General features: G+C 37.8%; 1 protein-coding gene across 3 annotated transcripts in view; it reads left to right on the forward strand.

The window, feature by feature from the left end:
- Positions 1-21,855, forward strand: part of Sergef (secretion regulating guanine nucleotide exchange factor) — a 219,560-nt gene that overhangs the window by 12,236 nt on the left and 185,469 nt on the right. For 2 of the 3 annotated variants that reach the window (XM_026398989.1, XM_026398990.2), the window contains exons 5-8: positions 2,314-2,374; positions 7,962-8,075; positions 10,347-10,409; positions 14,676-14,834. In XM_026398989.1, coding sequence (XP_026254774.1) covers positions 2,314-2,374; positions 7,962-8,075; positions 10,347-10,409; positions 14,676-14,834 — 397 coding nt within the window. The remainder of the gene's footprint in view (positions 1-2,313; positions 2,375-7,961; positions 8,076-10,346; positions 10,410-14,675; positions 14,835-21,855) is intronic. The other variant, XM_077797522.1, reaches the window with a different exon arrangement.

Below are 21,855 nucleotides of genomic sequence, written 5' to 3' on the forward strand. Positions count from 1 at the left end.
TATATTTTTTATTTAGAGTATGTCTCAGTTTAGTCTAATCACATTTCAAGTGTTCATTGCCTACATGTAGCTAGTGACTTATATATCAGATAGTACAGTGTGAAACAGGCTCTTCTCTCTCTCTTATTTTTTAACCTTTGTTTTTAATCTGGCTGGAGATTGAACCCACAGGTGCTTAATCATTGAGCCTCATCCTCAGCCCTTTTTATTTTTTATTTTGAGACAGGGTCTGACTAAGTTACTTAGAGCCTTGTTTAGTTGCTGAGGCTGGCCTCAAACTTGAGATCCTTCTATCTCAGCCTCCCAAGCTTCTGGGATTACTGGCATGTGCCACCAAACCTAGCTGAAACAGAGCTCTTGACCCTAGTTCAGAGCTCTTTTCACTGCCTCAAACTTAAAATGTACACTTTTGTGAAGTTTATATTTTATGTGATCACAAGATAAATATGGAATTTTTAAAGAAATATGCTGAAAACTAAAATAAGTTCACCACCTAAGCTATTTAAGAGTGGAAAGTCTCTTTTCTTTGGACAGAGTTTAGTCCTGCTCCTATCATCGTGCTGAATTGAGTTGTGATCTGAGATGTGTTATTTGGGGGTAATAGTTCCCATAGTATGCATACAAGTCTAGGCTCTATATTCCCTGTTGTGGGAAATGTTATAGCTCCCAATTGCAAGTAGATGGCCTTGTAAGAACCTACATATAAGTCATAATTAATTTAGCTTAATTATAATTAAAATAATTAAAGAGGACAGAGGAACAATGGTTAAAATATATTGGATGACAGAAAGAAAAATTAAAAGGAAGGTATATTCAAGTTTTATCAGCAGGCAGATTTGCTCTTCTCCAAGGCTAATGTGATTGGGGACTCCACTTAAATAGTAAAGTCTCCAGAATAAAGAAGGCCAGAGCTTTGTCCTCTATGCTGATCAGACTGCCTCTGGGTGTTGTATTCTGTGTGGATTTGGTGCTTAGGTAGTGGGCACAGAGGTATATAAGACTCAGGTTCTGCCCTTGGGGTCCCCAAAGAAATACATTATGGACTTTAAATAAACAAATGTGATTAAAGCCTCCTGTGGTAAGTGATTGATGCATTTACAATTCCTTTAAGAGAAAGAAATAGAGCCAACCAAAGCATATTTATAGGAGAGAAACCAGGAGGGAGAGAGAATTTGAAGCTCAATGATAGCTGGTGGAACTGGGGATATTTTGCCTAAAGAAGAGATCTACATTAGTTATTCATTGTTACATAGCAAATTACCCCCAAACCCAGCACCCTAAAACAATAATCATTATTCCATTGTTTTGAGAGTCAGGAATCAAGGAACCACCAACTGGTTTTTCTCGAGGTGTCAGTCAATATCAGCTGGTGTATACATGGTCTCTGAAGGAGAAACTGGCTGGCAAACCCATTTCTAGCTGTCTCATAGGCTGTTGGCTTCAGTTCCAGCCATGTGGGCCTCTCTAAAAGACTATTCAGACATGGTAGGGAGGCTTCTCCCAAGAGTGATTTGAGAGCTGGAGATGCCAGGCAGGAAGTCTCCCTGCCTTTTATCACTTCATCTCTGAGTCACTTATCTCTTCCTTATTCTTTTTATTAGAAGTGTGTCACTAAGTCCAGCCCACACAGGGGAGGGGAATTAAGCTCTACATCTTGAAGTGAGTAGTATCAAAGAATTTGAGGACCTATTTTTAAAACCACCACAAGATGTCTTAGAGAGGACATGACAACTGTCTTCAAATATTTGGAAAGCATTGTCAGAAGCTACAGGCAGATAGATTTGGCTCCACTGAAAGAGAGAAATGAAACTCTGCAGAGATGGAACAGGCACCTGGGGAGATTGTGAGCCCTGTGTCACTGGAGGTTGGTGTTGGGCAGGGATTGGATGACCACCTGCTGGAGGAGTTTTTAGCATTGGAGAGGGATTGGACTAAATCAGAAGTGGGAAAACTAGAACATAGCTGTGCCCATTCATTTTTGTATATTCTATAGCTGTTTTCATTATAGTATCAGAGCAGAGTTGTGCAACAGGAACCTTGTGACCTGTAAAGTCTAAAATATATACTATCTAGTCCTTTTAGGAAACATTTACTAATCCCTGGACTGGATGACCTTGAAGGTCTCTCCCAGCCCTACGAGGCGTTGTGACATATTTTAAGGATAAATATAGAAGTATTTATGGGTAGAATTGTTGGCAGAAGAAGGCTAACGCAGCCAGACACATATTAAAGACCATACTGTATTGTATTTGGGTATAAAATACATAAAATTCTGTAGATGGATGATCTAAGTCCTTTTCTTTGTTTTGACAGCTCCTGAGGGAAAAGGTTGTTTGTGTTGCTGCTGGACTGAGGCATGCATTAGCTGCTACAGGTGATCATTTTGCCTTTATTTTCTAAATTCTTAGTAAGGAGGAACTGAGCTTTAGGAGAAAAATGCTTTAAGGAGTATTTTAAAGAGTCCTCACCTGTTGTAGTTCTGATTAAAAGGAGGGAATGTAGGGCAGAAGTCATGTAGGAAAGCCTACAGTAGGAGGAAGGAAGGAAAAATATTTTTTTTAATTCTAGGTATGGTTTTAAATTTTTCTTGATTTGATTCATTTAATCATTACAACCAGGAAGAGATATGAGTTGAGTTTTTACATGTGACAAAACTGAGGCCCATATAGGTTAAAGTGCTCGTGTAAGGTTATGTGTGGTAAGATGGGAAGAGGTAGAGCTGGGATCAGAGTCTGGGATGGTTGAAATTCCAAGTCACATGGTCTTCTCAGGGAACTGCATTGCCTTCCTAGCAGATTTTAATATGTATTAATTTGAAAGCTTGACATGAACTTGTTTCCTGTACCATGAGTGGTACAGTGATAAAGACTGTATGTAAGTGAGATGGAGAAGGGAGATAGCATGTGGATTTTGCTTAGACCCTGGGCATAAAGGTAAATAGAGTCAGGTTTTTCCCTAGGAGTCCTAAAGTTTACAAATACAGTGATTAATGCATATACAGTTCCTTTAAAAAAGAGAGAGCTCAGACTGGGGTTGTGGCTCAGTGGTGGAGTGCTTGCCTAGCATGTGTGAGGCCCTGGGTTCAATCCTCAGTGCCACATAATAAATATAATAAAGGTATTGTGTCCAATTAAAACCAAAAAATAAATAATTAAAAAAAGAGAGCAACCAGAGCATATTAAATTTTTTTTTGATAATTGTAGATTAACAATATACCTTTATTTTTATTTGTTTATTTTTAAGGGGTGCTAAGGATCAAACTCAGTACCTCACACACGCTGGGCAAGTACTCTGCCACTGTGAGCTACAGCCCCAGCCTCAGAGCATATTTTCAGGAGAGAAACTAGGAAGGATAGAGAATTTGAAATGCAGGGATGGGTGGGAGAACAGTGACCCTTTGACCTTTTCTCTTTTATTTTTCTGGTCACATTCCTTTTGTCCTTATGCACAATACTAATTAGTGGTGGCAGACAAGCTTCTGTGTGTTGTCCAGTTGTAGAGTGGAGAGAAGAGAAGGTGAGGAAGGAAAATTCAGTGCAGCACTGTACTGATCATCTCTTACAGCTTAACCTTGATCTTATATTTTTCAAAAAGATTAAAATTATGTATATTGATAATTGTAGATTTATATGCAATTATAAAAAATGAAATAAACCTTACGTGCTGTTCTTCTAGTTTTCCCCAATGGTAACATTTTACAAAATCATAGTGTATACTCAGCTAGTATATCAACATTGATACAGTCAAGACACAGAACAGTTCCATTCTCATAAGGGTCTCTGATGTTGCCCTTTTACTGCCACATGTGCTTCATGCCTGTCCCCATTTCCTTCTTAGTCCTTGACGAGTACTCTTCTATTTTCCATCTTTATAATGTTTTCATTTTAATAATGTTGTATAAATGGTGTCATATAGTGCCTAATCCTTTCTGAGGTTGACTTTTTTCAATCAGTACAGTTCCCTGGAGATTCTTCCAAGTTATGTGTACCAATAATTCACTCTTTTTTATTGCTGAGTAGTATTCCATAGTATGAATGTATCACTCACTATAATAGTCTTCCAGGGATGCTGTCAAAAATGCCACAGACTGGGGGCTTTAAACAACATAAATTTATTTTCTCACCATTATGGAGACTCAAAGTCCAACATCAACATGCTGCTAGAATTGGTTTCTGGGGACGCATCTCTTTCTGGCTTATAGATGGCCACCTTCTTGCTGTTTCCTCATAGCATCTTTCCTCTGTGAACTTGTGCAAAGAGAGATTTCCAGTGTCTCTTTCCCTTTTTTATAAAACCACCAGTCCTACTGGATTAGGGCCTCCCATATATCATTTAACTTTTATTTTCTCCTTTGGGTCCTCTCTCCAAATATAGTCACATTGGGCATTAGGGATTTAACATCTGAATTTTGGTGGGGCACAGTTCAGTCTATAACAATAACTGTTAAATCAATCACTCATTGAAGAACATCTGGGTTATTTGCAGTTTTGAGCTATTAAGAATAGCGCTAGTATATGCATTTGTGGACAGGTTTATTATGAACATAAATTTTCTTTTCTCTGAAGTACATGCCCAGCAGTATGATTGCTGAGTTGTATGGCGGTGGTTACACTTTTATAAGTAGGTTCTTCTCTTAGAAATCATCAGGGCAAGAGAATTGCCTGTCAGTAAATTTCTTCCCTCTTTTGTACCAACTTTCTGTAACTGCTAGTCTTTACATTTTTAAAAAACAGCTTTATTGGGCTACAGTTGTTATTCATATGTAATGTGTACAACTTGATGGATTTGGATATGTGCAAATAACTGTGATGTCATCACTACCATCAAGGTCATAGACATATCCAGTACCTCTCAAAGTTTCCTTGATGCCCTTTGTTTTGTTTGTGTGTGCGTGCGTGCGTGCGTGCGTGCGTGTGTGTGTATGTGTCAAAAACACTTAACGTGAAACTTACATTCTTAGCAAATGTTGAAGTGCCCTTTACTGTATTGTTAACTACAGGCACTGTTGCACAGCAGAGTCATCTAGCATAGCTGATGCTATATACCCTTGAACAACAACTTTCTATTTCTTCTGCACCCCTTGCCCCGCCGACTACTATTGTTCTTTATGCTTCTATGAATTTGGCTATCACAGATTCCTCATATACATAGTATCATGCAGCATTCATTCTGTATCTGAATAATATCATCCAGATTCATTCACATTAACACAAATGACAGGATTTCCTTATTTTTGTTAAGGCTGAATGACATTTCATTGTATGTATATACTGCCACTTTCTCTATCCACTCATGTGTTGATGGCTGCTTTGGTTGTTTTCATATCTTGGCTTTTGTATGCAGTGCTGTAAAGAACATGAGAGTACAGCTATTTCTCCAAGATCCTGATTCCAGTTCTTTTGATTATATAGCCAGAAATGGGATCCCTAAATCATATGATAGTTCTGTTTTTAATGTTTTGAGGAACTATTATATTGTTTTTTTGTTACATTTGCACCATTTTTCATTCATAATAACAGTGTATTAGGCTCTAGTCTCTTCCTGTCCTCGCCAACAATTTTTTTTTAAATAATAGCTTTCCTAACAGATATGAGGTAAAGTCTCACTGTAGTTTTGATTTGCATTTTCCTGATCATGAACGATGTTGAATGTCTTTTCATATACCTATTAGTCATTTGTATGTCTTCTTTGGAGAAATGTCTGTTCAATTACTTTGTCCTTTTAAAAATTTTTGCTATTGAGTTGAAAGAGTTCCTTATATTTTAGAAATTAACCCCTTATCATACAGATGGCTTGCAAAACATTGATGAATATAATTGCTACTACTTATTCATTCTGTCGAGGCCTCTTCACCACCACCATCTAATTTGTAAATATTTCTGCGTGTATTTCTAAAAGATAAGTAAGTACTCTTTTTGAAAATGTTGCTGTACTACCTTCATGAAACCTAAAAAAAAAAAAAATAATTGTAATATCAGTAAGAATCCTGTTGGGATTAAAATTTTTCTGTAACATGTTTTTATGGTTTTTTGAATTGGGATCTGTTAAGTCCGTATATTATAATTGGTTGATATATATTTCAAATCTCTTTTAAAATGTATTTGTTTCTTTTGAACATTTATGCTATGTATACTTTGCCACATATAAATGTAATCGTATAGTATTTATTCTTGTAAGTGGCCTACTTAATATAAGGTTCTCAAGGTTCATCCATGGAATAGCATGATAGCATGTCAACATTTTTTTTTTTTTTTTTGAACTATGGATTGAACTCAGGGCCGCTTAACCTCAGAGTTACATCCCAAGCCCTTTTTATTTTTTATTTATATAGAGTGGGTCTTGCTAAGTTGCTTAGGGCCTTGCTAAGTTCCTGAGGCTGACTTTGAACTTGTGATCTTCCTAGCTCAGCCTCCCCAGTTGCTGGGATTACAGATGTGTACCACCATGCCCAGGAACATTTCTGTACTTTTTAAGGTTGATAATACTTTATTGTTGTGTGTTTGTGTGTGTGTATCCATTCATCTGTCAAAGTGTGCTTGAGTTGCTTCCATGTTTTAGCTATTGTGAATAATGCTGGTATGAACATGAGTGTTCAAATGCCTCTTCAAGATCCTACTTTCAATTCTTTTGGATGTATACCTGGAAGCAGAATTGCTGGGTAACATGGTAATTCTATTTTTTCACTTTTTGAGGTACTGTTGTACTGTTTTCTATAGCAGTCACATTATTTTACATTCCCACCAACAATGCACAAAGGTTCTCACAGGTTCACTAACACTTGTTATTTTCTGGGATTTTTGTTTTGTTAGATATAGCATCCAAATGGTGTGAGGTGGTTTCTCATTGTGGTTTTGATTTGCATTTCCTTAATGATTAGTGATGTTGAGCATTTTTTCTTGTGTTTAATTGGCCATTAATGTATCTTCTTGGAGAAATGTCTATTCAAGTTCTTTGACTATTTAAAAATTGGGTTTTGGTTTGTTTTTGATTGACTTTTTGGAGTTCCATATATATATTGTGGATATTAATCCTTTATCATTTATCTGAAAATCCTTTTATTATGTAGTTTTTTTCTCTTTGAAATTTATTTGTTGAGGGGATTTTTAAGTTTTATTTTACATAAATTTGGGCTTTGTTTATATTGTGCCTATACTTTATTTTTTCATTAAGCAAACTTGTCTGTTTACTGCCCAAGGGACCACCGGTTATAGTATGCTTCCAGAGGAATAGACCTCAATGCTGGTGGTGTTGGATTATAGGTACAATTGCACACATCTGAGTGTAGGCCAAATACATGGGTTTTTTTTGTGTGTGTATTTGTATTCAGAATATGAGATGCAGTGGACATGGTAATAAAAGCCCTCTCCATTGAAATCATGATTATTAACCTGTCTCAGAGTCATAAATATTTATTTATTTTGGCAATGGAGAATCTTTGAACTCATCTTGGTGTGTTGGGAAGGACACTACCTTAAGGGTCAGGAGAGCTGAGTCCTGGCTTTTTCTTTGTGGTACAAGATCCCCATGTGATCTTGCACAAGTCATAATCCTCTCTTAAGGTCTCAGTTTCCTCATCTGGTAGATATGAGGAATGAGCTTGATGATCTTCAAAGTCCTTTCTATTTGGCTTAGAGTCATGTTCTCAGGCTAACCATGAGCAAGATACATTCTAGTGATTTGACTCAGGAGTGTCCTAGAATTTTTTGGATAAGTTTTAATAAGTTTTACTATATTGAATTTCTCTTTGATAGTCTTAGATTGCCCTGACGACTGAAATTTTGATTGGTTTGGAAGTAATCCCTGTGACCAGTGATTGGAACCCTTGATGCAATTGAGCTTCTCCATAATACCCAGGTTGACAGAGTGAATTCAGAATTTCCCATAGTAGTGAGGTTCAAAAGGCAATTTGGTCTTATCCTGATGTACATTTTCTTTATTTTCTCTTCTGCTCTTTTGGGAAGTGAGTGGCATCGTGTTCCAGTGGGGGACTGGTTTGGCATCATCTGGACGACGGTCATCCCTCAGGCAGACTCTCCCATTATTTTTGACAGCAAAGGAACCAAGCAGAGTTACAGGTGAGGCCCTTATTTATTTTTTTGTGAGAAAGTAAGAGACATAGACATGCAGAAAATGGGTAAATGGTTTTGTACTTTTGCTTTTTCTTTATCTATCTTACTCTCTCTATTAGTTGGTATGTTAGTCTTGTTGGGATTTTTGTGGGTCCAGTAAAAGTAACCCTCTTGGCTGCCAGAGTTTGGGTCCTGTGGAGAAATAGATGTAAGTCAGAGATCAAAAGATGGAGAATCAAAGGGTGGAGATCAAAATGGTAGCTCTAGAACTGTTAAAAACTACTTGGAGTAGTTTTATAATGAGCCTGTAAATTCTGAATTTTAGATTGAACTTAATCTACCAGGCACTGTTTCCTCAAAAGGACTGTGGGCTACTTTTCACATGCCTAGTTTCTTCTCCCAAAAAGGAAGCAGGAGTGAGCAAGGATGTAGAGAGGACCAGGAATGCCCCTTTAGGGAGTTCTCTACATGAAAATACGAGGAGTAGGTAATAAGTGTTCCTTTTGCTCATAGGTCTGTTGGTTGATCTTCTGTTGGTCATTTGGTCTATAGAGGCTTCTCCTCCTCAGCCTCCTTCCTTCCCTCTTTTCCTGCCTCTCTCTTTGAGCTCTTATTCTCTGTTTTCTATTCTCTTTGTGGGCCTTTGTCTCTCTGTATTTAGCACCACGTTTCTATCTCCTCTTCTGACTTTTGTGACTCTGTTTACTGCGGGTTGGTTGTAGGAAAACCTCTGCAAGAGACCTGAACAAAGGAGGGATTTTTGAGGATGGTGGAAATGTGTGTGAAAAGAATAGGAAAGGGGAGCTGCTGTGGGAGTGATGTACCTGAGTGTTGGGATCATTCTGATTTTTCTAAGTTCTAGAGTGCCTTTCAGCTGGAGCTGGGGTTAGATTTCTGATGCCAACAGGTTCAGTTGGGAGGGTGTGCTCAACCCTTCCCAAACCCTTTTCTTTTTTCATCAAGGTGTTCACTGCTCCCTAGGTATTCCCTGCTTTCTCATGACCTCCAAGCCTATGGGCACACTGTTTCCTCTACCTGAAATGCCTTTCCTTCATGCTCCTTTTGGGAAAATTTCAAGAATTTTTCAAGGCCTAGCTGAGATACAGCTTTCTCAGTAAAGAATCTTTCCTCTTTTAGCATCCATTGCATTTTCTTCATAGGCAGGGATTGTTTATATGTTTTTTCATATGCCAAGGGTTATGTGCATTTAAGGGTCAAGAACTATGTGGCATTATTCTTTTTTACCACAGGACCAGTAACTAGAAGGAGTAAAAGTTGTTTATTTTATTTAACTTAACCTATTTAAGGTCTGCTTGGAGTAACAGTTTAGATTGAGAGTTGATTTGGGGAAGTTTTCTGATGAAAAATTAGAATGAAAATTAACTTCCTGCCCTCAAAGTCTTTCACTCCTCATTCTCCCATCACTCTGTTTTCACAGATTCTGGAGCTAGATCCTTTACTGTCTCCTCTTCAATTTGCTACTAGTAGCCCAGGTTTCCTCTCTGGTGAATGTGGCTGGAAATGTCTTATTATCATTCCACAGGATACCTGAAGAAGTCTTTTATGAAGATACTAATTAAACAGAAGCATCAGAAATAGAGTTATGGAATAGACTGCATTTATTTGCATGCTAAATCACATGTTTCTACAGGTTTTCCCAATTTCTAGCAGGGTTGATTGGGATTCTACCTTGTCAGTAAAGGCAGTGGAATTAAGGAAGGAAAAATACTGGATTTGGAGATGGAAGTCTAGTTCAAGTTCTGGTTCTATCTCTGTGTCTTGAGAAGGTCTGTGTTTGTAATTACATCCTGCATATGATAGTAGCTGAATGTATGAGATGTCATTGCTTCTCACACAGCAGACAGAGCTAGGAAATACACACACACACACACACACACACACACACACACACACATTTTTACACACATAAGCCTATCTATTTCTAGAAACCATGAATTTATACTGATTTTTCTATTACCAACTAATACCAGAAGCTTGTTTCTAACTTTCCCACTTTTCATATTTGAACCTTCCTTTCCTCTCTGGTATTGAGGAACCTGTCTTCTTTATTCTCAATGTATTTACTTCTCTATTTCACTCCCTAGTAGGTTCCAGTCTCCCCCCATGTAGCCATCTTCTTGGCCAGTGCTGCTGACTCACACCTGCCTGTGCTAGCTGAGTTTCTTCTCACACCTAGGTGGTGATGGCTCACAGTCCCTCCTCCACCCAGTTTGTTCTGTTATCAACATAATTCAAAAGAAATTTTTTTTTTTGTAGGCCTAGAGAATTCTAAAGCAATATGTGTTCTTGCTGGCTCAGACCACTCAGCTTCATTAACAGGTAGGTACCAGCTCTTTCACAGTTTAATATGCCATTCAGAACTTTGTGAGTGATGGCCTAGAGTGTTGATATTTGGATACAGAGGGAAGGTAATAGATTTTAAAGCCAGAATTCTGATGCCCCCACTGGTATAATCTTATGCAGATTATTTTACCATTTTTTGTCCATTTCCTTATCTATAAAATACTTTGTGGGTAATTATGAAAATTAAATATGATAATGTTAAGCACTCACATCAAACATAGGCTTACTTCATTTTCTTCTGAGTTTTCTTTCTCAATTACACAAGAAGGATGAGAATATCTTCTCAGGGTAATTGCAATGGTTAAATCATACAATGAACAGTAAATTTATATATAGTCATGAGTTGCTCAGTGAAGGGGTTACCTAATCCATTTCTATGTCTAATATAACTAAATGCTATCTTTCTATACTTTCTAGCTGTTTAATCTCAGACTAACCTATTTTATTCATCTATATCTTTTTAATTTGTTTATCTCTGTTTTCTCTATTTTGTTAACTTACATATATATATATTCTTTAATCTATTCTTTAACTTAATGTACCAATATATATATAAGCCTACAAGTTTTATTCTCTGATCTGCTTTATATTATTATGTATTTTCCTATTTCATCCCTTTCTTTCTTTCTTTTTTTTTTTTAAGAGAGAGAGAGAGAGAGAGAGAGAGAATTTTTAATATTTATTTTTTAGTTCTCGGCGGACACAACATCTTTGTTGGTATGTGATGCTGAGGATCGAACCCGGGCCGTACGCATGCCAGGCGAGTGCGCTACCGCTTGAGCCACATCCCCAGCCCCCATCCCTTTATTTCTATCTTTTCCATCTATCCATTTTTCTATCTAATATTTTTTTTTCTCTCGCACTGTAGTTTTCTATCTGGCTATGTGTCCACCCATCCATTGGACATGCTCATCAAACATAGTATGAACTTTCTAGTGACTTTCCTTAGGAGGCAATGCATTGTTTTCTAGGCAGCAGTTATCCTTTTGTTTTGATTCATATTGTCCTATTCTCTGCTGGTAGGGCTAGACTGGAGGCTGCACCTCTCAGAGATTTAATATTTTTTTATAAGACCTCCACTCATAATTGAATGCATTTCATTTTTAAGCAAAAGGAGGGACATTCATACTTAGTGTTCTTTGTGTTTTATGTGGAAACTCAGGTGTGTATTAATGGTAAATTAATGGTGGCATGCATTCTCCCATATCAAATTTACAGTATCGTCCAACTGGACGCTCCTGTTGTTTCCAGAGCACCAGAGTCATAGTGAGAGAGTTTAAATACTTCAAAAATTCTGAGCTATGCATAATTAGTTGCTTAATGAGTTTAAAACAAAAAGTAACAAAAGAAACATCTACTTTTAGTGTGCGACTCACATTAGCTAGATTTTTGTTTGTCAAAGTGTTAAGTTGAAATGAATGCTAAGTGTAAGCAACACTACTGGGCACCTAGTTTCACCTCTCCTTTTACAGAGGAAGAATTGGAGACTCCAAGATGAGAAGTGAGTTGTTCAAGCCTACAGTCAATGAGGGAGGGGGAGCTTCTCTCTGAGTGTAAAAGTAGACTGAGGCAGACATTTCTCCTGTGTTCTAAACAATTTGAAATGGCTGACATTATATATACCATAGAAATTGTCTGATCTACTGCTAATGTTGATTTCTTAAAAGTCTTGTGATTAGTAAATTATTTCATATGTGGCACTGTTCCTATGGTATTTTTTATACATCTAAACTTTGAATATTTTTTGAGATTTAATCATGACATTGACCATTTTGAAGTGTCTATTTAGTCATTTTTAGTATATTCACAAACTGAATTGGTTTTCAGTATTTTGAAAGTGATTTAAAAATTGTCAAGGGCTGGGATTGTGGCTCAGCGGTAGAGCGCTCGCCTAGGGTAGGACCTGGGTTCGATGCTCAGCACCACATAAAAATAAAGGCATTGTGATGTGTCCATCTACACCTAAAAAATAAATGTTTTAAAAAACTGACAAGATTAGTAATCCTCCTTTCTCATCTAGTTCAAGCTGTTAACACATTGGATTTTGTTCAGTGCTCTTTAGACAGTTTTTCTGGAGTCCTTGTAGATTGTGTAACTCTTTGGCATTGCAGCAGAATTTAATTTTACCTGCTGATGCAACAGTGTAAAGATCCTCATGTGGAAGTCAGTTTGGCTTTCAAAAAGATGTTAGATGAACTAAGATAGATTAAGGCTTAATACAAATTGTGCTTTATCACCAGTGGCATCTTCATAGCTCACCAATTTACTTAATGGATTGGTATTTTGCTGAGGGGCCTTCTTTGCCCCCTTATATGGGATTCTCATACTTCATACACCTTGATGAAGTCCAGGGAGGTTGCCCTTTCTCTGAGAATGAAGTATACCAAATTCACTTCAAAAAACTGCAGAATATCAGTGCTGCAGGGTTTCCTGGGTGGCAAAAAGGCTTCAATGATTTACATTCTGCCATTTAGAGTTGAGGAAACAGAGTCCCAGAATGTGGAGTGAAGTGCTCAGTGTCAAATAGTGATCAAATAGTAGATGGCACTTGAACTAGAGACCTCTGAGCCCTGCTCTAGTGTCCTTTCATGCTACTCTTTGGCTTTTGATTAGTTTTTGGAAATATATCAGCAGCCCCAGGGCAAGTAATATTATTGGCAGGTCACAAAATGCAGTGGAAGCTGAGTTGGTTTTTAGTTCCCTTATTGACTATGAGTTCTTATTAACCATGTGAGCTTGAAAAGTCATTTAACATCTTCCAGGTTTGATTAACTTATCTTCTAGAACAGTGCTGTCTGATAGAAATAAAATGTGAGCCACATTTCAAAAAGTAAAAAGAAACAGTTGGAAATGAACTTTAATATTATATGTACTTTAACTCAGTATATTCAAAATAGTATTTCAGTGTATAATCAATATTAAAATTATTAATGAGGTACACTTCTCTTTTGCACCAAGTTTTTGCAGTTCACTCTGTATTTTTTTACTTCTAAGATATCTCAATTTGGACTACCCACATTTCAAGTGTTCAGTAGCCACATATGGCTAGTGCTATTGGTTCGTACAGTTTTATTTTATTTTTTTTTTTTATTTTTTATTTTTTTAGTTGGACACAATACCTTTATTTTATTTATTTATTTATTTTTTTTTATTGGTCGTTCATAGCATTACATAGTTCTTAATACATCATATTACACGGTTTGATTCAAGTGGATTATGAACTCCCGCTTTTACCCCGTATACAAATTGCTGTATCACATCAGTTACCCTTCCATTGATTGACATATTGCCTTTCTAGTGTCTGATGTATTCTGCTGTCTGTCCTATTGTCTACTATGAGGGGAGGGGAGGGGAGGGGAGGGGAGGGGGGTTCGTACAGTTTTAGAATCTTGAAGTGTTAGGGCCGAGAAAGCTTATAGAGCAACTGAGTAGTCATGGCTTCATTTTGTTTGACCTTTCATCTAAAAGATATATTTGAACTTGAATGTCTTTTAGACAGGCATGTGCTTTCTGGTTTACCACAGTTGCCACCAATTGTTCTTGTTCCAGCATCGTCAGTCATGTTATCTGCCCTTCTGGACCAACTACCCTCCTTTCCACTACTCAGGCTTTAGAGAGGCAGTGATTTGTCCAAGGTCAATAGCTAGTTAGTGGATCCAGGAATAGAAGCCAGAGTCACTTGACTCTGAATTTGCTTTTTTTTTTCCCTGTTAAATCACAATGGCAGTCATTTCTGTTTATATCACAAGATTATTGTGAGGTTGAAATGCTGCACAGATGTGATGTGGTAGCTTTATATTTTCTGCTGGACAGGATAAACAATGAAAATAATCCTATGTTTCTAAAGTTTAAATAGAAATAGTTTGTCTTTTAACTTACTATTTTAACAAGTTAAAAAATTTTCCCTCCAAAGGAAATGTGAGCATATATTAAAAAAAATACAGAGATACGTCTCAAAGAAGGTAAATGTGGAATGAATATTTGTTGAGTGAATGAATGAAGAAAAATAACTATACATTCTTACTCCTTAAAGTCCTAAGAACATTTGACTTTGTTTCTATATGTAGAATTTTCATATATCTTATATTTTATTATGCCACACATGTACATTGTATTTTGCTTGGCTCCATTAAACATTATAAGTTAAAAAAACCACAATTTTTTAGCCATTTTTTTAGACTTGATTTATTTTCCATAATTTTCAAATAATGTTTCTTCATCTCTGTTTCCCTTCTGTTTAAGATGCAGGAGAGCTGTATGTTTGGGGAAGTAATAAGCATGGGCAACTGGCTGCTCAGGCTGCTTTTCTTCCTGTGCCCCAGAAAATAGAAGCACATTGCTTTCAGAATGAGAAGGTCACTGCCATCTGGAGTGGGTGGACACACCTGGTTGCTCAGACAGGTGAGAATGCAGCAGAAAATTTGGTATTGGTAAGAGCTACTGGAGGACTGTCTAAATAGGCAAGAATGCTTAGGGTTTAAGGATTTTTGTTCATGAAAAACTTTAGGGACTGGGAGGGGAAAATCCTGGGGTCTAATTCTGCTATCAGCCAGATATATGGCTTTTCCTTTGTGGATCACAGTTTTGTACCCAAAAAGACTGGATTAGGTTAACTCCTGATCCTAAAAGTCTGTGAGGTTTTAAAAAGGAATCCATTGTAGCAAGCATCACCCAGAAATTTGTCCAGGTTGTTGGGGAGTCCTTACTTTAATAGAGCTGAGGAGATGATGGTTTGTATTTCCACCTCAGTCTAAATTAAAAGAATTAGAAGCTGGTTGCAGTGGCACAAACCTGTAATCCCAGTGGCTCAGGAGGCTGAGGCAGGGGGATTGCAAATTCAAAGCCAGCCTCAGTAATGTAGTGAGGCCTTAAGCAACTTAGCAAGACCCTGTCTTAAAATAAAAAATAAAAAGGGTTGGGGAATGTGGCTCAGTAGTTAAGTGCCTGTGGGTTCAACAATCCCTGGTAATACCCCCCCAAAAAAAAAAAAAAAAAAAAAAAAGTTCAGCCAAAGTAAATATTTCAAGGAAAGATGGAGGCAGGAACATAATTTTGAATAATAGCTGGCATGATATTCTGACTTAAATTGTATTTACCCTAATAAACTATGTACATTGATCCAGGCATCTCTTGTTCCCTCAGATGCTATGCTATCATACCATACAGCTTTTGGCATCTTCATCTTTCTTTGAGTCTTCATCTGTTTCTCATCTTTCCCTTAGGGGAGCTCTTTCGTGGCCTTCATATCCCTGACTTTGTTCTTGGACTTTGTGTTTTATGACCTCTGTTCATCCCTGCTGTCTAAGAGTTCCTGCTGACTTATACACAATTCCTTGGACAGACAGTTTATAATTCTTGGGTCTATTGTCATGTAAAGGCCTTCTGAACTTCAGTGGTTCCCTGGCCTGCTCTTGTCTGCTTTGCTAGCAATTCACCCACCTCTAGGCTCCCAAATGCCTAGTGACTATTATTCTTGGAGTTTCTGGTTCTTGAAGGTTTTCAGTCAGCTTCTTCTTTTTTTAGTAAGTCACACATACTACACATTTGTATACACAAACAGACTTGTGAGCATTCATTTCTGTGATGCTTTTAATTGATATTTAAAAAGTTTTATGATCATTCTGGAATAAAGGCCTGTATAACAAATGTGTATAGTAAAATTTTCATATTACCACTTCAGAAGATGCTCGAAGGAAAAGGTATTGTTCATTTGGAGGAAGATTATGTCTCAGAGAAGTTCAGACTGCTTAAAGATTGGGCCCATCTAGAGAAGCTTTGCTTGAAGAGACATTGAGCATAATAACTGCTTATTTGTATGCCTGCTGATATGAATTTTTTTTCCTTCAGTCAGTAAGCTCTGTGGAGCCACCATATTGCTTTTATTTACTTCTGTGATTCCACTGCCTATCTGAGAATATAGTTGTTTTCCTTTGTCAGACTGTTTCCAGTTTAAAAGAGACTAAACATTCAAATACATTTAAGGCAGGATAGACAGCTAGGATTTCTGATCTCTTTCCTGGGACTCACTGGTTCTTGAACAGAAGACTTCAGTTTGTCTCTTTGGATTCAGGATCTCAACCAAAGCAGTTAATATGTATTGGACATCTATTAAGCAATGTAATAAGCCTTGGAGAAATGAAGAGAAAGACATGGGCCATGCCTTCTCTCTAGAATTTGTAGATAGACTTAAGTCTAAGAATATGGAGATGGACAACTTTTCCATCCACCCTACAAATAGTGATTATGTTGATGTGCCATACTTGGTATTAGATGTAAATATTGCCTCTAAGGTGTCTACCAGGGGAGACAGACCTGTAATGAAATTTCAGCACATTTTTAGTATGATGTGCAACAATATTGCTAAATACAAAAGTAGACAAAAACTAGCCATAGTCTGAGTAATTAGGTGTTAACAGGTAGGTATTTCATGGTTAAGTCTTCAAAGAGTCACAGTGCAGTACACTATACTTACTATCAAATGGTAGTAAGTTTGGTTGAGTCTGTCAGTATACCCTTTAACGAGTTAGGAAGTAGACTAATGAAAGACATAAAGTTTTTTTTTTTTTTTTTTTTTTTTCAAGTTCTGTAACTGATGTTGATTCCCATGTCTGGGTCAGCAGCCCAGCCCTTGGAGTGGGAGGTTGGAACCCACATCCCTGACACTGTCTGAGTCATTCCAGTTGCTTTGGAGCTCAGCTTAAGGTTTCCACCTCCACTTGAGAGCATGATTTTTGGTAACATTTCCGCTGTTTAATTAACTTGTTAATTTAGTTCATTTGTTTATGTACATTGCCACGTTCCCCTTTCTTCTGAGTCCATAATGGTTAAAAGCTGGGAATGTTTGAGTGTCCTGATTGTTGTACTGAATTTTGGGTAAATGGGAGTCTCCTACTATTTGATTCACCAATTTTGTGTTTCTTCTAGCAGTGGAAGCCCTTGCCCTGGCCTGATGTCATCGAGAAGAAACACCCAGGGCTTCCATTTAATCAGACTCAGCTGCTCACATTAATGGGAACAAGATTTCCTTGCAGGGTCAGAAGCAGCTCATTAGTGGAACAAGGAATTATTTGACTCTGGTTGTTTTCATAAGCTCCAGTGGCAAATTATTCCTGGGATGTACTTGTAGGCTGTAAGAGCACATAGCTATTCTTATCTGAGAAACGCTGGCTGTGTGATACTGAGAATAAAAGAGTTTGTGGATAGTGACCATATATCTGGCTAGAAAGATGGAATGGGATAGGATGAGGAAAAGGGAGAGCACTTTGCTTTTCCCCTTCTCCATAGGGTCTATACCAGTGTTTCTCAACCAGAGGTTGAGACATTGCAGTGGCTGGAGACATTTGTGATTGTCACAACTGGGGGTTGCTACTGGTATCCAGTGAACAGAGGCCAAGGCTACTATTAAACATCTTATAATGCAAACATAGTCCCTCTACTCCTATAACAAAAAAATTATCTAGTCCCAAATGTTAATTCTGTCCAAGATTGACATAATATCCCTAGTGGTAGGTGCTTAGCTAGGGCAGTTCACATGGTATCAGATAACTTTACAGACAGTATGGGAATCTGGGATGTGCTCTCTGCTCCCCTCTCAGTCTGGTGTCTGCCTGCAGTGTTCGCAATGGAAAAATACTTTTCTGTTAGTCACAGCCACTTGGAAAGAGTCCAAGAGAACCTGTTCTAATCTGGGAGAGTTGGCAAGGGTACCTGTGTCTCAGGCTGGTGGAACCGCATTCTAGAAACCTTTCTCAAGCTGCTTGATAATCCTGATCATTGTTCTCAGGAACTTCATGGGACTCCTGGGTGACTATCCAGGCTCAGTGACCTGCAGCTGTATCATTTGAGATTCATGATTTCCTGGCTAGTGGTGCTTCTAGTGAGAGATGAATGGCAGATCTGGTCCTTTCCTATTTTGGTGACCTTGATTAAGTCACATCACCTGTCTAGGCCTCAGTTTTCTCATCTCTTAAGTAGAATATTAAAACCTACCTGTATTCTGCATAGGGTTGTTGTGAGGTTCAAATGAATGATCCCAACTAATTGTAAAATGCACAATTGCCTGAGATTAGGATATGTGAGTGCATTCTGGAGTCAGTAGCTGCTTATAGAAGGAATTCTATCCCAGCGAGATCTGTGCTGAATTTGAGACATACTAGCTTCTGCCCTGATGGCTTATAAGCTGGCTAGGAGATGTGACAGTTTCCACATCTTTTTTTTTTTTTAATTGTAAATGGACACACTATCTTTGTTTATTTACTTATTTTTTATGTGGTGCTGAAGATTGAACCCAGTGCCTCACACAGGCAAGGCAAGTGCTCTATCACTGAGCTACAGTCCCAGCTCCAATTTCTACATCTTGATGGGGCCAAGTTTCCTAAAGTCTTTTTCACTCATTGTGGTAGGCAAGTGGCTTTTTCAGGCTGTTAACAGTTTGGAAGATCTCCGTAGATAATTTTACCTATTAAAATTGATTCTTCATAGCATTCATCCCAATTTTTCATTGTGTACACCTGTTTGTAGTCTTACTTGTTTAACATATAGATCATAAACTCCATGCGAGCAATGTTGGTTTTGTTCATGGCTGCATCCCTAGCATATAATAGGCATGGCACTAGTAAGTGGATGATTCATAGCAAATTGCTGAATGAAGAAATAAATGGAAAGGTAAGAGAAACACGGGCTGTGACATCAGACAGAAAAAGGTTTAATCTTAGTTTCATCAGCTTACAGCATTGCTGTGGGCAGTGCCCTTGTGTCCATATCTATTGTCACTGTAGTAGTTGTATAGTCTCTTTAGTTCTCATGGAGGTATGGCCCTTTCCTTTGTGTGTGTGTGTGTGTGTGTGTGTGTGTGTGTAGGATTCTTTGACTAACTCCCCCTCCCACTAGACTATAAGCTCCATGAGGCAGGAGTCATGTTTGGTTTTGTTCACCATTGTATCCTAGTTCCTAGCAAAGTAATTGGCACATATGAAGTAGGTGCTTAATGCATGTTGGACAAATGAGTTAAACCTAGCTTCTCTGAATGTATTTCCTTATTAGGAAAATGGGAAAGCAGTTGCTGACTGGGCATAAGGATTAAATCAGATGATGTAGTACATCATCCAGCACAGGACTGGGCTCATGTGCCTGTTAGTACACATCTGCCCTTTGGAACTATGGAGCTTTCTGGAGGTTGGGTGCTCTTCTCTTTCCGAAAGAGGTCTCTGGTTATGTGTGCTTCTTTAACAGTTTTATTCAGGATTATCCTGAAGAATACAGAAAGATCAGTGCTTACAGATGCTAAGTGATGGTTGCTGGTGATTTATTAGAATTTCAAGGGGAATGATTTCCCCAAGATCCAAATGTTAATGTGGGATTAGTCAGAATGTCTAGAATGTTTTTGCTTTCCGGATGCTGGAAGCTTTCCCTGAACCATGCTGTATCCCAAAGTAGCCTTGCGGTCTCACAAGGGATATGGATTGAAAAACTGAAATCAAATACAGAGAGTTCTTTGACATTCTTTACTTTTTTTCTTCAGTGTCACTTAATAAAATGCTAGAGTCTTGAAAGTTTTAGAGAATCAGAGATGGAAAAAACATCTTACTCACCTGGCAAATGAAAAAACTGAAACCAAGAGAAAAAAAAAAGTGATTTTATGGCAACATTTAAACTAGAATTCCATTTCTGCTTTCCAGTAAATTTTTTTCCCTCTCCCTCACTGTCCTCCTGATTCTTGGTAATACCTTTTGAATGAAATATTTTTTATTTCTCTAAAGAGAGGAATTGCATGGTATGTGTGGAAAGGACTACTTTGGAGCCTATCTTCTTTCTTCAGAAGTCACAGACTAAGAAATGTTTTATTGTATTTGATGTCTGAGCATTAGTGAAATCCAAGCTCAGCCATTGATTCACACTAAACTGAGTTTATAAATATACCTAATGCTGATTTTTCTGTTTTGGGGCCAAGATCCTTTGCAGAATAGGGTGACAGTGTACATTACTCCATCTTCTTTGGGACCATATATCATGAAACCTCAACTGAGCCCAGGGAGATTCTGACCTCATGGGCTCTATTTAAAGTAGGTGCCTTGGAATTGATGATGCTTGTTCTTTAGGACTTTTAAAACCCAATGATTGAAAGTCAAACAGAACCCAAAGACTACTCTGAAATGGATGTTTTGCTTATTACTAGAGTCATTTGTTTTTATTTTAGGATCTTAGAATGTCAGTAATGACATTCTAATGGTCTGACTACTTCCGGTTTGGAGATGAGGAAGCTGAGGACTAAGCAGGGGGAAGCACAGGTAATGAGTGAAGGAGCTAGGATCAGAACTTGTCTTGTGACTCTCTATCCGGTCCTCTTTCTGCTTTACGTGTTCTCTCTAGGGATGACGAAGAAACGTGGATGACTTAAAACTAGTTAAATCCAGGAACCTGACAAGGAATGATGATTCCTTCTTTATAAAAAGTTAAGCTTTAGGAAAGCTCTGCTTCTTACCTGGAGGGTGTAGCCCTAGATTCTCTTAGTGGATATGTGTGTGGAGTAGAAACTGAGATAATGCCTAGGAGTGAGGGGTCAGGAGGTCTGTTTAAGAATTCATAGAAGTAGCTGCATTTCTAGTTATGATAACACAAACAGCAATTATAATCTGATGGATCATCTTTATTACTATGAAGTGCTTTCACATTATATGAAGGTGGCAAGATGAATGTTATGCTTACCTCAGATGAGTCCCTCATTGGTAAACTCCATTTCCCTGGACTACGTGTATGGGCAGAGCCAAACTTGAACCCAGTCTTTTTTTCCACAAGCCTCCTACTATAATTCCAATTTATATATTTCTCAGAATGCTCTAACTCATTAACTAAGCTTCTTTTATGCTTCAAAGAAGCATATTTTCCCAACATTTGCCAGTGAGAAGTTGGAGGTCACAAAAATTTCTTTGAGTTTCAAAATAAATTTGTTCCTAAAGTTCTGCATTATTTCAAGCAATGAATAAAGAAATTCTTAGTTATGTTTGATCCTCCAGCAGCCATTTGTAGAACACTTATCTATGTGCACATAGTATTGTGTTGTAGAATACAGGGAACTATAAAATCAGAGCTACCTTCAGGAAACTGTGGTTGGATGAACAAAATTAAACATTTAGTAGAAGAATCAAAATGTGGCATGGGTCCTGAGGAGTCACCTAGACATCCAGAGCTCTAAGGTTTCAGGAGAAGGAAAGGTCACTGTGGCTAAGAGTGGTCAGGGAACGGTGTGAAATTGTGGTTAGGTTTTGGGAAGGTCATGTTCTAATAGGTGGATAGCTTGAGAGTTGGTTCCCTTGCTTTCTCTTTGTCCTTTGGCAATACACTAAACTCCCTGGCTTGCTTTTTCCCATCTGGCCAATAGGATGTTGTGAACATAATGAACTTTTTGGGCCATTTCTGTTCTGAA

The sequence above is a fragment of the Urocitellus parryii genome, chromosome 4 (assembly GCF_045843805.1).
Source record: "Urocitellus parryii isolate mUroPar1 chromosome 4, mUroPar1.hap1, whole genome shotgun sequence".
NCBI lineage: Eukaryota > Metazoa > Chordata > Mammalia > Rodentia > Sciuridae > Urocitellus > Urocitellus parryii.